The sequence below is a fragment of the Eretmochelys imbricata genome, chromosome 7 (genome assembly GCF_965152235.1).
Source record: "Eretmochelys imbricata isolate rEreImb1 chromosome 7, rEreImb1.hap1, whole genome shotgun sequence".
NCBI classification, from domain to species: domain Eukaryota; kingdom Metazoa; phylum Chordata; order Testudines; family Cheloniidae; genus Eretmochelys; species Eretmochelys imbricata.
The window spans coordinates 124,844,704-124,860,095 of record NC_135578.1 but is presented as its reverse complement, the minus strand read 5'-3'; the positions used below and the strand labels follow the sequence as shown (position 1 = coordinate 124,860,095).

At 64.3% G+C, this 15,392-nt stretch overlaps 1 protein-coding gene across 2 annotated transcripts in view; it reads left to right on the top strand.

The window, feature by feature from the left end:
- The window catches only part of CRTAC1 (cartilage acidic protein 1), a 39,169-nt gene extending 24,283 nt beyond the window's left edge, over window positions 1-14,886 (top strand). Inside the window, exons 6-15 of one of the 2 annotated variants that reach the window (XM_077823364.1) lie at window positions 1,726-1,860; window positions 2,301-2,446; window positions 4,448-4,584; window positions 6,524-6,606; window positions 7,542-7,642; window positions 11,368-11,536; window positions 12,278-12,423; window positions 12,824-12,866; window positions 13,238-13,381; window positions 14,762-14,886. In XM_077823364.1, the coding sequence (XP_077679490.1) occupies window positions 1,726-1,860; window positions 2,301-2,446; window positions 4,448-4,584; window positions 6,524-6,606; window positions 7,542-7,642; window positions 11,368-11,536; window positions 12,278-12,423; window positions 12,824-12,866; window positions 13,238-13,381; window positions 14,762-14,886 (1,229 nt within the window). Of the gene's footprint in view, window positions 1-1,725; window positions 1,861-2,300; window positions 2,447-4,447; window positions 4,585-6,523; window positions 6,607-7,541; window positions 7,643-11,367; window positions 11,537-12,277; window positions 12,424-12,823; window positions 12,867-13,237; window positions 13,382-13,641; window positions 13,846-14,761 lie in introns of those variants that run through there. The other variant, XM_077823365.1, reaches the window with a different exon arrangement.
- Window positions 14,887-15,392: the final 506 nt, after the last annotated feature.

Genomic DNA, 15,392 nt, shown 5'->3' with positions numbered 1-15,392 from the left:
GGGTCCGAGGGGTGACTGGCCGCTGGGGAGTGCAGAGAGGGCCGGGGTAGTTTCTGGCGGGTGGGGGTCTGCGCAGGGGTCCGAGGGGTGACTGGCCGCTGAGGAGTGCAGAGAGGGCCGGGGTAGTTTCTGGCGGGTGGGGGTCTGCGCAGGGGTCCGAGGGGTGACTGGCCGCTGGGGAGTGCAGAGAGGGCCGGGGTAGTTTCTGGCGGGTGGGGGTCTGCGCAGGGGTCCGAGGGGTGACTGGGCGCTGGGGAGTGCAGAGAGGGCCGGGGTAGTTTCTGGCGGGTGGGGGTCTGCGCAGGGGTCCGAGGGGTGACTGGGCGCTGAGGAGTGCAGAGAGGGCGGGGTAGTTTCTGGCGGGTGGGGGTCTGCGCAAGGGTCCGAGGGGTGACTGGCCGCTGGGGAGTGCAGAGAGGGCCGGGGTAGTTTCTGGCGGGTGGGGGTCTGCGCAGGGGTCCGAGGGGTGACTGGCCGCTGAGGAGTGCAGAGAGGGCCGGGGTAGTTTCTGGCGGGTGGGGGTCTGCGCAGGGGTCCGAGGGGTGACTGGCCGCTGGGGAGTCCAGAGAGGGCCGGGGTAGTTTCTGGCGGGTGGGGGTCTGCGCAGGGGTCCGAGGGGTGACTGGGCGCTGGGGAGTGCAGAGAGGGCCGGGATAGTTTCTGGCGGGTGGGGGTCTGCGCAGGGGTCCGAGGGGTGACTGGGCGCTGGGGAGTGCAGAGAGGGCAGGGGTAGTTTCTGGCGGGTGGGGGTCTGCGCAGGGGTCCGAGGGGTGACTGGCCGCTGAGGAGTGCAGAGAGGGCCGGGGTAGTTTCTGGCGGGTGGGGGTCTGCGCAAGGGTCCGAGGGGTGACTGGCCGCTGGGGAGTGCAGAGAGGGCCGGGGTAGTTTCTGGCGGGTGGGGGTCTGCGCAGGGGTCCGAGGGGTGACTGGGCGCTGGGGAGTGCAGAGAGGGCCGGGGTAGTTTCTGGCGGGTGGGGGTCTGCGCAGGGGTCCGAGGGGTGACTGGCCGCTGGGGAGTGCAGAGAGGGCCGGGGTAGTTTCTGGCGGGTGGGGGTCTGCGCAGGGGTCCGAGGGGTGACTGGCCGCTGGGGAGTGCAGAGAGGGCCGGGGTAGTTTCTGGCGGGTGGGGGTCTGCGCAGGGGTCCGAGGGGTGACTGGCCGCTGAGGAGTGCAGAGAGGGCCGGGGTAGTTTCTGGCGGGTGGGGGTCTGCACAGGGACCCCGGGGGGGATCTCAGGGGCAATGATGGGTTGGGAGTGTACGAGGGGGCAGGTGCCAGAGGGGCTGCACCTGGGCCATGGGGCGGGGGGTGAGCGGGGGCTGCATGAGAGGGGGTGGGGGAGGGGAAGGTGTGGGGCCAAGCGGGAGGGAGCGGAGGTGGGAGTCGGCGGCTGAGGGGAAGGAGAAGGGGCAGGTGTGGGGCCGAGCGGGAGGGGGCAGGGTGGGAGTGGGGGCCTGAGGGAGGAGGGGAAGGTGTGGGAGTAGGGGGCGGAGGGGAGGTGTGGGGCCGAGCGGCAGGGTGGGAGTGGGAGTGGGGGGCTGAGCAGGAGGGGGAGGGGATGGGGAGATAGGAGGGGAAGGTGTGGGGCAGAGCGGGAGAGGGCAGGGAGGGAGCCTGAGGGAATGAGGGAGGGAGGGGGGAATGTGTGGGGCGCAGAGAGGACAAGACGGCCACATGAGGCCGAGTTTGCTCCGGGTGCCCTGACCAGTGCCCTGCTGTCCCCAGGCGGCCGTGGGGTGGCCGTGGGCCCCATCCTGAGCGCCAGCGCCTCAGACATATTCTGCGATAACGAGAACGGGCCCAACTTCCTCTTCCACAACCAGGGGGACGGCAGCTTCGTCGACCGGGCTGCCAGTGCGGGTGAGTGAGCCGGCGGGTGGGGACGGTGGCGTGGCCGGGGGGCCAGCCCTGGAGCCAGAGCGGCCGAGCGATACCCACAGGGCCCGTAGGAGGCCGAGCTGGGCCCCCCGAGCGTGTTCCCAGACCTGGGCCCCCCGAGCAGGTTCCCAGATGTGGGGCCCGGCTGACTCCGCACTGCGACTGTAACACGCTGAGCCGAGGGCCGCCGAAGAACCGTGCGGGGATCGCAAAGCGGGTTAAGGAGCCGTGTCTGGGGCGTCCACTCCCAACCCGGGCAGCTCCCCCCGCCTCCCTCCCCCTCCCGCTCACTCTGGGGGGGCAGCTGGCTGCATGCCACGCAGAGCCCCCCACGGTGCCTGGCCCAGACAGAGATGGGGCTCCCTCTGCACTGGAGCTGTCCTTGGCCCCACTCCCAACCAGTCTCCTCTGCTGCCCCGCAGGCCTGGATGACCCCTACCAGCATGGACGCGGCGTGGCCCTGGCCGACTTCAACCGCGACGGCAAAGTGGACATCGTCTACGGCAACTGGAATGGGCCCCACCGCCTCTACCTGCAGATGAGCGCCGGCGGGCGGGTCCGCTTCCGGGTGAGTGTGGGGCACACACGCTGCCGAGGGGCACCGGGACCAGGGCCCCCAGCCTCCCCAGCCTTCCACACCCTCCCCGGGGGCTTGCTGTCCCAGCTCTCCCTGGGGACAGACACTCACTGCCCCTTCTGGGGAGCCCAGAGCCCGGCCAGGCTGTAGGGAGCCCCTGGGTTCCAGCTCTGTCAGGCTCTGACCTCCTTGGTCCGACTCCTGGTGAGAACCCCGACTTCTTCCAGCAGCCCCCTCTGAGCCCCCCACCCCCATCCCAGCCCTTTGATCTCCAGCTGTGGGGCATGTCTCAGCCTCCTTGCGCAGAGGCGGGGAGATCTCTGTCCCCTGGGGTGCTGGGTGTCAGTGTCCTGGGGACTGGATTTGCCATCGGCGTCTCAAATCTCCACTGATCTGGGGCCAGGCCCAAACAGCCAGGCGACGCCCCACCCTTGTCTCAGCCTGTCCTGAGAGGAAAGAGTCCTATCCCACCCACGGGGGAACAGCACAGGGGAAACTGAGGCACACCACATTCCTAAAGATATCCCTTGGCACTTCCAGCTGTGCTGCCCAGCCCACCGAGCGCTGCAGCTCCCCCATCACTCCATGGCCCTTGTTATGCTTATAAGAAGCACACGGGATCTTTTTTCAGGGGAAAAGGCAGTATGCCGCGTTTATTGAAGATACAACAATTAGCGTATACATTCTCTCTCTCTCTCTCATGATTTTCCTCCCTTGGGACCCATGAGGTCTGCACCCTCACGCTGTAATCAATCGTCATCTGACGAGGGCTTGTTTTCTTACATTGTCCTTCTCATCCTGGATCTTGTTCTTTCATCAAGTCTCTCAGGGAGTTGCCCCAGGCTGGTTTTGATCACTGCTACCTTGTCCCCATTGATGGGTGCCCATCTCATCTTTTGAGTCATCAATCTGCCTTCCTCTGACATCTCAAATGGGGCATGTTGCAGCCTCCTGGTGCCCTTGCATCTGTGTCAGGGTTCCCTCCCCACTCTGAACTCTAGGGTACAGACATGGGGACCCGCATGAAAGACCCCCTAAGCTTATTTCTACCAGCTTAGGTTAAAAACTTCCCCAAGGCACAAATCTCTATTTGTCCTTGGACTGAGGTATGCTGCCACCACCAAGTGATTTAACAAAGAACCAGGGAAAAGGAGCACTTGGAGTTCCTCTTCCCCCAGCAATCCCCCCAAGCCCTTATACCCGCGTTCCTGGGGAAGCTTGAGAATAATATCCTAACCAATTGGTTACAAAATGATCAAAGACCCAAACCCCTGGGTCTTGGAACAATGGAAAAATCAGTCAGGTTCTTAAAAGAAGGATTTTATTTAAAAAAAAAAAAAAGAAAGGTAAAAATCATCTCTGTACAATCAGGATGGAAAATACTTTACAGGGTGTCCAGATTCAAAACCTTAAAGTTACAGAAAACAGGAATAAAACTCCCTCTTAACACAGGGAAAATTCACATAAAACAAAAGATAAACGAATCCACCTTGCCTGGCTTACCTATACTGGTTGCAATATTGGAGACTTGGATTAGGATGGGCTGGAGAAGATGGATTTCTGTCTGGCCTCTCTGAGTCCCAAGAGAGAACGGCCACACAAACAAAGAACCCAAAACAAACAGTCTCCCCTCTCCCCAGATTTGAAAGTATCTTTTGTCCCCATTGGTTCTTTTGGTCAGGTGCCAACCAGGTTATCTGAGCTTCTTAACCCTTTACAGGTAAGGAGGAATTTTAGGCTACCCTTATGGTTATGACAGTCTGTCTCTGGTTCCTCCCTAGACCATCTGGTTCAGTGATTGCCTTCACACTTATCTCTTAACACCCATTCCTCATTCACACACAACACGGAACGTTTTGAACAGAAACATCAAATTGCAAAGCAGAAGAAAAACAGTCATGGCTACATTATGATCTTCTTATTCTTTATCCTTCATTCTAAATTATACAAAAAATAAATCCTACTACTACCCCTGACCCGTCTGTCCCACAGGACATCGCCACCCCCAAGTTCTCCATGCCGTCCCCCGTCCGCACTGTCCTCGCAGCCGACTTCGACAACGACCAGGAGCTGGAGGTGTTCTTCAACAACATCGCGTACCGGGGCTCCTCTGCCAACCGCCTCTTCCGGTAGGGCCACCCGCCGGGGCAGGGTCACAGGGCAGGCTGCCTACCTGGCGGGGGATGAGAGCAGCTCACCTGCCCACCCAGGAGATGGGCAACATGCCCAGGAGAGCCAGGGGCCACAGCTGCGTGTCCAGGAGGTAGGGAGGGCGGGCAGACTGGATTCCGATGCCCCTGGCATGGAGGTGTGCTCAGTGCCCAGGAGCCAGGAGGTGTGCCCTCAAGAGCCCATGGGCACCAGCCGCTGTGACGAAGCCCTTTGCAATGTCATTATCAGCCCCTCACTCACAGTGCTAATGCCCTGGGTTCTGTGCAGCAGCCCCTCATTAATTGTGGGGATCGATGGCTCATTAGCACCAAACCGCTCATTTGTCCCAGATGGAGAGTATCAGTGCAGCAACCAGGCCCCGGCTGCCTGTGCGGTGACAGCGTGTCCCGCAGACGGGGCCTCCTGGGGGCACAGCTCTGCATGCTCTATGGTGCCCCCCGGGCAGTGCCAGCTGGGTCTGCTCAGTGGGCAGGGAAAGGGTTAAGCCATCCTGTGGGGTTTCCCCTCCAGCTGCTGGCTCTACTGCTGGTTTCTGGGGGGCACCCTTGCTTTGCCCCAGCCAACACGCTGCTGCGGGTGAGCTCCCCGCCAATGGCGACAGCCAATGCCAAGAGACATGTCCTGGCCGTGGGCACAGAGCATCCCCCAGCCAGGTTACCCCTCCCCTCTGCTCCCACCGCTCTGCACAGCCAGCTGGCATGGGCTGAGCCCGGGCCCCACATCTCCCCTCATGTCCCTGACCCAGCTCCCAGGATGGATTAGCTCCCTGAGCCTGCCCCTGAGCCTCCCCCCCATGCCCTCCTTATCCCATTGCCCCCACCCGCCCCCTGTTCCCCACACCCTCTCACAGCAGCACCTCTGGGCTCAGGCCGCATCCTGCCATTTGCTGTGTGGGAGGACGGGCCCCACGGCCAGGCCCACACAAATCCCACTGCCGGATCAGGGCCTCAGCTCTTCAGGTCAGGGCTGTCTCTCCTGCGGGGCAGTGCCCAGGGCCCAGGCTGCCCAGATACAATAGCGAGGTCAGCCTCAGCCTCAGCCGCAGGGGCAGGCTGACACGGCATGAGGGGGAGTCAGAGCCCTGCACCCCCACTTCCTGCGATTCACCATGACTCTCAGCCAGCCGGTAGAACAGAATGTTTATTAGAAACGACAGGAACACAGTCCAGACCAGAGCTTGAAGGCATAAACAGGACCCCTTAGTCAGGCCCTTCTGGGGGGCAGGGAGATTAGACCCCAGCCTTGGGGCTCCCTCCTCTTCCCCAGCCAACTCCCAAAACTGGAAACCCCTCCAGCGGTCTTCCCCAGCCTCCCCGCAGCTCCTCCTCCAGCCTTTGTCCAGTTTCCTGGGCAGAAGGTGTCACCGCCCCAACCCCCCTCCTGGCTCAGGTTACAGGCTCAGGTATCTTCCCTCAAGGGAAGTCTCCCATCCCCAATGAAACTCCCCTGCAACATTCCCAGGTTAAATCTGCCCCACGCCCTGCTGTGTCACACAGGCCCTGCCCCATTTCAGAGGAGGGAATAGGGCCTGCTAAGTCCCCACAGGGCCACCCTCCGACCCCAGCCATTCACCCACACCAAGGCCCATCTGGCTCTGCTGGATCCTGGCACAGTCTCTCCATCAGGGGCTCCGAGCCCCTTGGCCACGCCCTGTCCCTGCCTGGTGCTGAAGGGAGGCGATGCTGTGTGTGCCAGGCAGGGCTGCAGCACTGGCATAGGCTCTCGCCCGACAGGGGCTGCACCCTCTGCCAACCCTACCCCTTGCAGCCCAGGGACCCTGCGTGGAGCCAGAGGCTCGCTGTGGCAGGGGGTCACGTGGCCAGCAGACATGGAGGGGTTTGGGCAGCCGGTGGGGTTGGGGGCCCGGGGCCTGGCTCTCACCCTCGTCCCCTGCAGGATCGTCCGCAGGGAGCACTCGGATCCCGTCATCGAAGAGCTGAACCCAGGAGACGCCATGGAGCCCGAGGGCCGGGGCACTGGTGAGTCCTCCACACTGCACTCCTGCTGTTGGGCTCCCCTGACCCCCAGGGGCTGGGCCAACCCCGGCAGGGCCAGGTGCTGAGATGCCCCCAAGCTGTACTGCCTGGGGACCCCGGGGCGCTGTGGGGGTCAGTGGGGTGACACATGAGTCAGCCCCGGTCAGCAGGGGGCGCCTGCAGGGCTGGGTGGGGAGCTGCAGCCGCTGGGCGGGAGGTGGAGCAGGCGGGCGAATCCTGGGTTGGCTCCGGGTTGCGGGCGGCTGGATCAATGGCTCCATTGTTGTCTCCCATCCCTGCCCCAGAACAGCAGGGCCCTGGTCTGGCCCGGCCCCTCTGCGCCCTCGTCTGCCCAGTGACGCCGTCAGTTCCTGGGGGTCGGGGTCAGGGTGCTGCCCCCTCGATGCGGGGCCCCAGGGAGCCAAGCCTAGCACAGGTCAGTGGCTGCTGATGTAACCCCATCCCCAGGGACCAGAACCTTGGGGTGGCTCCGTGCGTGCTGCAGGGTGACAGTCAGGAAAGTTGAAGAGGCTACTGACAGGCAGCATGATCTAGTGGTCAGAGCATGGGGGGCTGGGAGCCAAGACTCCTGGGTTCCATCCTGAGCTCTGGGAGGAGCGTGGGTTCTAAGGGGTCAGGACTCCTGGGTTCTACCCCTGCCTCTGACACTGACTCTCTTTCATCTTAGGCAAGGAACGGCCCTTTCTAGCCAGGGCTGCCTCCCCGGCTGCTGTCCCTCTGGGCTGCCTGCAGCCCGACCGACCGTGGCTACTGGGCATGGGGTGGATCATCCCTGCAAGCCTGTGGTCATCTGAGCCGGTCCCAGGTGCAGGCTGCACCGGGGCTAGGAGGGGCTGGCGTGAGAGACGGGCAGAGCTGGGCCGGGGAGGTGGGGGATTGCGATGGGGGCTGACCCCCAGCCCCCGCTGTCGTTGCAGGGGGTGCAGTGACTGACTTCGATGGCGATGGGCTTCTGGACCTGATCCTGTCCCATGGCGAGTCCATGGCACAGCCACTCTCAGTCTTCAGGGGCACCCAGGTGCGTTGGGGCCCCATGCTGGGCCACAGTGGGGCTTTGCTGTAAAGACTTTGTATGACTGCTGTGCGTGCCTCAGTTTCCCCTTGTCACGGAGTCACAGGCTGGGGGTGCGGGCACCGCTCTGAATGAAGTCGGGCAGGGCTCTCGGGCAGTGTGGCTCCCCTCAGGGCACACGCTTACCAGGGCAAGAAGCCTCCTGGGCGTCGGTGCTTCCTGGGCCTGACTTCGGAGCGTTCGGCCCCGTTCACCCCGGTAGCTCCCGGCAGCGAGTGCCCCTGGATGGGACCCCTGGGGAAGCCTCACCCGCCCCCAAAGGGCCCTGCCCCCCACTCCGCAGCCAGCCGTGACTCTCAGCCAGAGTGTGACACAGACGGGTTATTAGTCGTCGGGCCCCCAGTGTAGAACAGAGCTTGTGAGTGCAGAAATCGGGGACATTCAGAAAAGTCCATTGTTGCGGGGGGATCCAGAGCCCTGGGCCCTCTCCCCGGAGACCCAAACCAGAAGACTGACTCACTTCCAGCCGCCCAGCCTCAGACACGCCCAGCTGCCCCCACCCACCCCCAGTCCTTTGTCTCTTCCTCTTGCCGGGGGACGAGCTCTGGCCATCAGTTGCCAGGATACAAAGTGCCAGGTTCTCTGTGCCCAGACAGCCAATCAGCAGTCACACCTGCCCTCTTGGAGTCTCTGCAGCCTAGATACTTGAGTAACACACGGGAAACTGAGGCACACACCGCGTATTCAGAGTAAACATTAAGCACATTCCCACTGTGTCACCCCGCTTCCCCCCAGACGAAGTCTCTGGCTCTGCCCTATTCAGCCTGGTCCCCGGGAGTGTGTCTCCCCCAGCCGGAGGCTCCCTCCCCCTCGGGCAGTCTGCGACCCCGGGTCAAGGCTGGGGAGTGTGTGCAGGCTGCAGCCACATGTCCAGCCACATGTCCAGATCATCCCCCATCAGCACCTCCGCGGGTCACTGATCCTGCACCCCTGCCTCTTGGCCCCTGTCTCAAGTAGTTCTTCACTGAGGGGCCAAACACCCCCCCAGGGCGCAAGATTCGTGGGGCACTAACTGATCTGGGCCCCCCCACTGGGGCTGTGCCAACATCACCCCAGCACCTGTGTCCAGAACCTACCCTTTCTTCCCATCCACCCTCTGGGGACAAACACGCCTGCTCCCTGCGGGTTGCCCTGCGCAGCCTGTACATTGATCACGCCAGAGCTTCCTCCCAGAGCCACAGCCAGGCTGTCCCGTGGGGAGCTGGAGTGCCCCCGCCGGGCTCCTGCTGAGTTAACCGGTCATGGGTTCTGCTTGGCTGCTGCTTCCATAACCCTGGGGTGTTTTGCCTACAGAAATTACAACACAGGTCTCTGAGGTCCCTTGGAGGGGGTCGGCCGCATCCACCGTCACCCCTGGTTTGGGCTTACTAGAGTCCTGCTTCTGGGGCACCCCTGGGTGGCCCCTCTTTGGGTCCCCGACCTGGGCCAGTCCCTCCGGGTCTCTCCATGCCTGGCCCTGCTGCCCACGAACTGCTCTGCCAGCCTGCCTGCGCTGTGCAGATCCTTTGGCTTCCTGGCCGCTAGCCACGTTTTCCGCTCCGCTCCCCCCACCTCCAAGCTGTCAGGGGCCCCAGGTCACGGAGCTGCTCCAACCCCGCCAGGCTGCACCCCCTGCAGTGTGGTGACCTCAGCTGGGGGGCGGCTTCCATGCAGGTCCCCCCCCGGGGCCTTCTGCACACCTCAGAACTGTGTCCCCTAAGCCTCGGGCTCCATTCAGACCTGAGCAGCGGAGCCTGTTTGACCTGTTCATAGCCGCAGAATGGATTCCATCCACCTGGCCGTGTGCTCCTAGCGCTCTGGGGCTGAGGAAGGGGTTACAGAGCGGAGCTGGGCCGCAGGGTCCCTGAGTTCAATCTGCAGGTGTTCCCAAGGGCAGTGAGATCGGCATCTCAGCCCCCCACTGAAACTGGAGCACCAATTGGGGAGCTAGGCTCCCTGCGGAATTGGCAGCCTTTCCCCACATACCCATTGGTGGGGCCTCTCTCCCCTCGGCTCCTCCTGCTCCCGCTTCTCCTGCTGCTCCTTCTCCTGCTGCTCCACCTCGTGCTTTCGCTCCTCCGGGTCCTCTCACCCCTTTGCTCTCAGCTCCCCACCACTCCAGTCAGACTGTCAGGACCCAGGTCGCGAGGACACCCCCTGCGAGACTGGGGACCCAGATCGCACGGAGGCCCTGCTGCTGCGCGGGCTGCTGCCTCTGCTGCTCTCAGACCCTCCTAGAACCTGCTTCCTGGACTGATCGTCCTTCTCCAGCCGTCCCAGCGGCTGCCCGCTTCCCCCCACGGAGCCCCCTCTCCCTGCGGAGGCTGGCAGTGCCCCCAGGGGCAGGTCACATGCCGTTTTCCTGCTGTTCCTTTTGGCTGCTCTTGTTTCCTGGCTGCCAGTCACCTACGGCAAAATACTTCTGATGCGTTCAGCAACCTCCCATCCTCGTGGTGCCTTCCCCAGCCTGCCTCTGCTCCCCCATCACCAACCCACAGGGCTGGTTTTCTTCAACAGCCCGAGAAGGCCCCCTTCAGGGAGCCAGACCCTCCCAGGGGCTCGCTCTGTCACTAGGGGAAGCCCCTCGGCTTCACTGCCTCCTTGGACCGAGCCTTCAGCACCCCTGGGTCATGCTGTGAGCTCCCTCCAGCGAGTCCACCTGAGAGAGACTTGGACCCCCAAGGAGCACAATGCCCCCCACCTCCAGCCCCTGCAGGGCCGCAGCCGGAATGGTTACATCAGGAGGGTTATGAGGGATGTGGAACAGAGCTAGGCAGGCCTTGGGTAGTACCAAGAGCAGGAAGTTACAGCCTGGCCCACACACCCAAGTATCCAGCCCTTCTCCACCCCTAGGTGACAAAGCAGCGTGGGGGGTGTCACGGAGTCCCCGAGTGATGCTCTGGAACTGCTCCCTACGAAGCCAGGCAGGACTCTGGGGGAGCCTCCTCTTTCTGAGCAGCCTGTCTGCAGGACTCACAGCTCACCTTACACAGCTTCTACCTTCCTGGGTCTGACCGCGGAGCATTCAGCATCCTCTGCCCCTCCGTGCGCTTCCCCCAGCGAGTCCGCCCAGGCGGGGCTCCTGGAGAAGCCAGAGGGTCCTGCCCCCCAACTGCGCAGTCAGACGTGACTCTCAGCCAGCCAGTAAAACAGAGGTTTATTAGATGACAGGAACATGGTCTAGAACAGAGCTTTGTAGGTACAGAGAACAGGACCCCTCAGTCAGGTCCATCTTGGGGGGCACGGAGGCCAGAGCCCCATGTGGGCCTCCCTCCATTTCCCCAGCCAGCTCCAAACTGAAACTCTCCAGCCCCTCCTCTGCCTTTGTGTCTTTCCCGGTCAGGAGGCCACCTGATCTCTTTGTTCTCCAACCCCTTCAGTTGGCACCTTTGCAGGGGAGGGGCCCAGGCCATCAGTGGCCAGGAGACAGGGTGTCGGCCATTCTCTGTGCAGACACCATCACACTGGCCCTCTCCGGCTCTGCAACAATCACACCCCCTTATCCCCCCACCTAGATACTTAAGAAATGCCTAGGGGAAACTGAGGCACCCACCCAATATTCAGAGAAAACATTAAGAACAGTCCCACTTCTTCACAGGGGGAAACTGAGGCACACAGAGTATTCATACAAACTATTCCCAGAAAATCCCCACCCCGCTGCCCGATTCGTCTCACCCGTCTGTCCCCTGCAGGGCGCTGGCAATAACTGGCTCCGCGTCATCCCGCGCACCCGCTTCGGGGCCTTTGCGCGGGGGGCCAGGGTGGTGCTGTTCACCCGGCGCAGCGGGGCACACCTGCGCATCATCGACGGTGGCTCGGGCTACCTGTGCGAGATGGAGCCCGTGGCGCACTTTGGCCTAGGTGAGTCGCTGGCAGCCTGACCCCTGGTCTGAGGGAAGCCTGGCCCTTGCCCCGGCCCCCAGGAAGCCCTGGGCATCTGTCTCTGGCTCCTGGTTGGAGCTGAGACATGGGGTCAGGGCAGCATTAGACTCCCACGCTGTGTTCCCCAGCTCTGCCTCTGCCCCATAATTGTGACCCACTGCCCCCTACTAGACCAGCCCTGGGCTCCCCCCAGACCTGCCTGTGCCCCTCACTCCCGACCCACAGCCCCCTGCTGGCCCCGCTGTGGAAGGGTCTGTTCCTTTAAAACGCTCTGTCCTGGATAGTCGGTGGCTAACAGATTGGGGGGCTTGGAGGGTCTCATTGTTGGGGCTCAAAGCGTTGGCTGCAGCAAGGTGCCCGCTGCCTGGGCTGGGAGGGGGAGCTGAGCATCCCCTGCTGCCCTCCCCAGCTGCTGCTCTGCAGAGAGGTGAGTGTTTCCATGCCCCATGAGCCCCCGACCCCTCCACGCCTGTTTCCAGCCCAGCCAGGCCTGCGGGGTGAGCAGGGCAGCCAAGCGCTCGGGAACCAGACCGAACAGCGTCTTGGTGCTGGGCCCTCGCCCTGCTCACCCCACTGCCCCCCAAGCTGCTGCTCTCAGCAGGGAAAGGAGGGTCCCCTGGGCAGACAGCAGCTTTCTCTGCTGAGATCTGCTCCCTCTAGTCCTGCTCCAGGCTGGGCCCAGGCCTGCGGCTGCCCGCTCTGATGGCTTCTCCTCTGCAGGCCAGGACGAAGCCAGCAGCCTGGAGGTGACGTGGCCAGATGGCAGGGTCGTGGCCCGGGCTGTGGCCAGCAGCGAGATCAACTCAGTGCTGGAGATCCCCTACCCCGAGGGTGCTGAGGGGCAGCTCCCACCCGCCTCGCTGGAGGTGAGTGCCATGCAGCGCACCTGGCACGGAGTGGGGCAGGGCCGGGCCGGGGGCACCTCCCAGAGGCAGGGCGGGGGACGTGGCACAAGGAGCCGACAGGACGCAGACACCCGCTTGGATGGGACAGGCCAAGGGACATGGAGCCTCTAGGCTCACCCAGGCAGGCAAGGCCCAGCCACCCCTGCCAGCTGCCCTGCCCTGTGCGACGCCGTCCCTGGTGTGTGGGCTCCAGAGCGCTGGGGAGTCAGTGCCCCGTGCCCCCTGCCTGGCTGCAGACAGGGTGGGCCCTGAGCCTGCCCCTCACTGACCAGTGCCCAGCAGGAGGAGCTGGGAGGCCTGGGGCAGCCCCTCCCCACACTAATCCCAGCCCCCCGGGTCTCTGCTTCTCCCCTTGATGCAGTGCGGCCAGGGATTCTCCCAGCACGAGAACGGACGCTGTGTTGGTGAGTCGCTGCTTGTGAGGCGCCCGCGGGAGGGGCTGTGCCAGGCAGGAGCCACAGGATCGCTCTGGCTGCGTGGCAGGCAGGCGGGGGGCCTTGGGCTGTGGCATGGCCGGGGGAGGAGCTGTGTGCCAGGGCATTTCTGGGCTGGTTACTTGGCAGGGGGGCTGCAGCCTGGCGGGGGTGGGAGGTGGGGCGCTGTTGCATGGCTGTAGGGCAAAGATTTGCTGCAGGGCTGCAGCCTGGCCGGCCTGGGGGCTGCACTCTGGGGGCGCTGGGGCCCCAGCCGTGGGGGCTGTCGTCTCTGGGCGGGTGGGGAGCCCTAGCGCCTTCCCCGGAGCCCAGGGCTCACACTGTGCCCTGTCCGCTTCCAGACACGGACGAGTGCGCCGCGTTCCCCTTCGTGTGCCCCAGGGAAAAGCCCGTCTGCGCCAACACGTACGGCGGGTACCGGTGCCGCAGCAACAGGCGCTGCGGCCGGGGGTTCGAGCCCAGCGAGGACGGCACGGCCTGCGTGGGTGAGTGCCGCAGCCGGGGGAGAGCCAGGCCAGCCGCGGCCCAGGGGCGGTTCAAGTCCCAGGTCGCTCTGGGGAGCCTGGGTACCTGTTTCAGGGTGTTTCGGCGCCCCCCGCAGGCCACGTGAAGCTGCCCATGCTCCTGGAGCTGGTCCAAGCACAGAGCTCCCAGCCCCATGGCAGGGCTGGCCCTGACCCGCCTCTGCCCCAGCTGCCTGCCACTGACCCTCCCTCCCCTCCTCTCTCTCTCCTTCTCTGTGCAGCGCAAGTGGCCTTTTTCGGTGGATACCCCTCTGCAGGGAGCCGGCTCTGGGCCTGGCGCCCCCCAACCCCCGTCCTGCCGCTGGGCCTCGGACTCTGCCTTCACTTCTATGCACTTTAACCTTTGCCAATGACCTGTGTGTACGGACTGGACGGTCTCTCTGCCTCTCTCCGTCCCTCCGCCTCTCTGTCCTCCTCTCTCTGCCCCTTTCCCCCACCCTGTCCAATGCCCCTCGAAGCGCTGGCCGTGCCGCGGCCATCTTTGAGAAGGGCACGGACCCGCCCGGGCCACAGCAGCGACCGTGCTGGAGGCAGAGCCATGTGCCAATCACCCCTTGCATGTTTTCTGAGAAAACAGACAGGGAGGCGCCCTGTGACCCCGTCAGCGCCCCCGTCGTGGGAGCTTGCCCTTAACAGAGATGGATGCTCAGTCGAATCGATTCCGTAGCATGTGCCTGCTGGTTTGGCCTGCAAGGTTTGCCTCACCTGGCCCCTATCTGGGCCACTGAGGATGCACCCGGCCCCACTCGCTGTGGGGGAGGACGCTCACCGCTGTGTTTTCTAGCGAATTGACCCCACTGTCTGGAGTTGGACCCGGCTCAGTCTTCCAGCCCCTCCCCAGGGAAGCGACCCAATAAACTCTATCCTGTCTATTTGCACCTGCCTGCTGAGTTGCTTGCGGGGGCCACGCCCTGGCCTGGGGGCCCTGTTGGCTCCAAGCTCGGCCGAGGGCGGGGCAGGGCCTGAGGGCGGGCACCAGCGCCCTGGGTGCCTGTGGCCTGGGCCTGCGTGGGGTGCAGGTGGCGCATGAGAGCGCTGTCCCCCCACCCCTTGTGCTAGGAGGTCGTAGCCCCTCTCGCGCCCCAGCAGGACCCCTCGCTGCTCCGCTGATGGGATGGGTACGCAGGTCCCAGGGCCCTGATTTCTGGTCCCCAGGGGCAGCTGGGGCCCCCCCCCCGGCGCAGCTGTCCCTGCCCACCCCCCTGCCCGGGCGTCACACAGAGCTTGGCACCGCCTCCCTGATCCCGCCCAGCAGCCCCGGGCCTGGCCCGCGGGCAAGGGAGCCCAGTGCCCATGGCCCCGCTGGGCTCAGTGGGGTGACGCCCTCCCCTTCCCTTTCAGACGTGGACGAGTGCCGGGAGCAGCCGGGCCTGTGCGACCACGTCTGCCACAACGAGCAGGGCTCCTGCCACTGCCGCCGTGGCGTCTCCCTGGGCCCCGACCAGCACCGCTGCCTGCCCCTCTAGCCCAGGGCTGCCCCACACCCAGGGCAAGCCCTAGCCCAGGGCCACCCCCAGCCCCTGCAGCCCCCAGGCCCACGGCCACCCCCTGCAGCCCCCAGGCTGCCCCCGGCCCACTGCAACCCCCAGCCCATGGCAGCCCCCAGCCCATGGCAGCCGCGGGAGGGAACAAGTTCCCAGCTGCAGGGGCCATGCAAGCCTGGCTCCTTCCCCCTCGGGCCTGGCCTCCCCTCCAGCCACCCGCCGGGCTCCGGGCTCTGGCCCAGCCTGGGCTACTCACGCCTGGCGCTGCATGAATAAAGCATTTCCCAGCTAAAACAGTCCTCGGCCCGTCTCTGCAGCCCCCAGCCCGGCTCGTCACACCAACCCCAGGCCTGGGCCGAATGTCCTGCCCGCAGAGGGTCGCTCCCTGCCCCCCACCAGGATGAAGCCCCCTCTCCCCCACACTGATTTTCCATTGTGATTTCCTGCCCCCTTGTTCTTTGGCACTCTGGGAACTGCCCGCTCAGCCA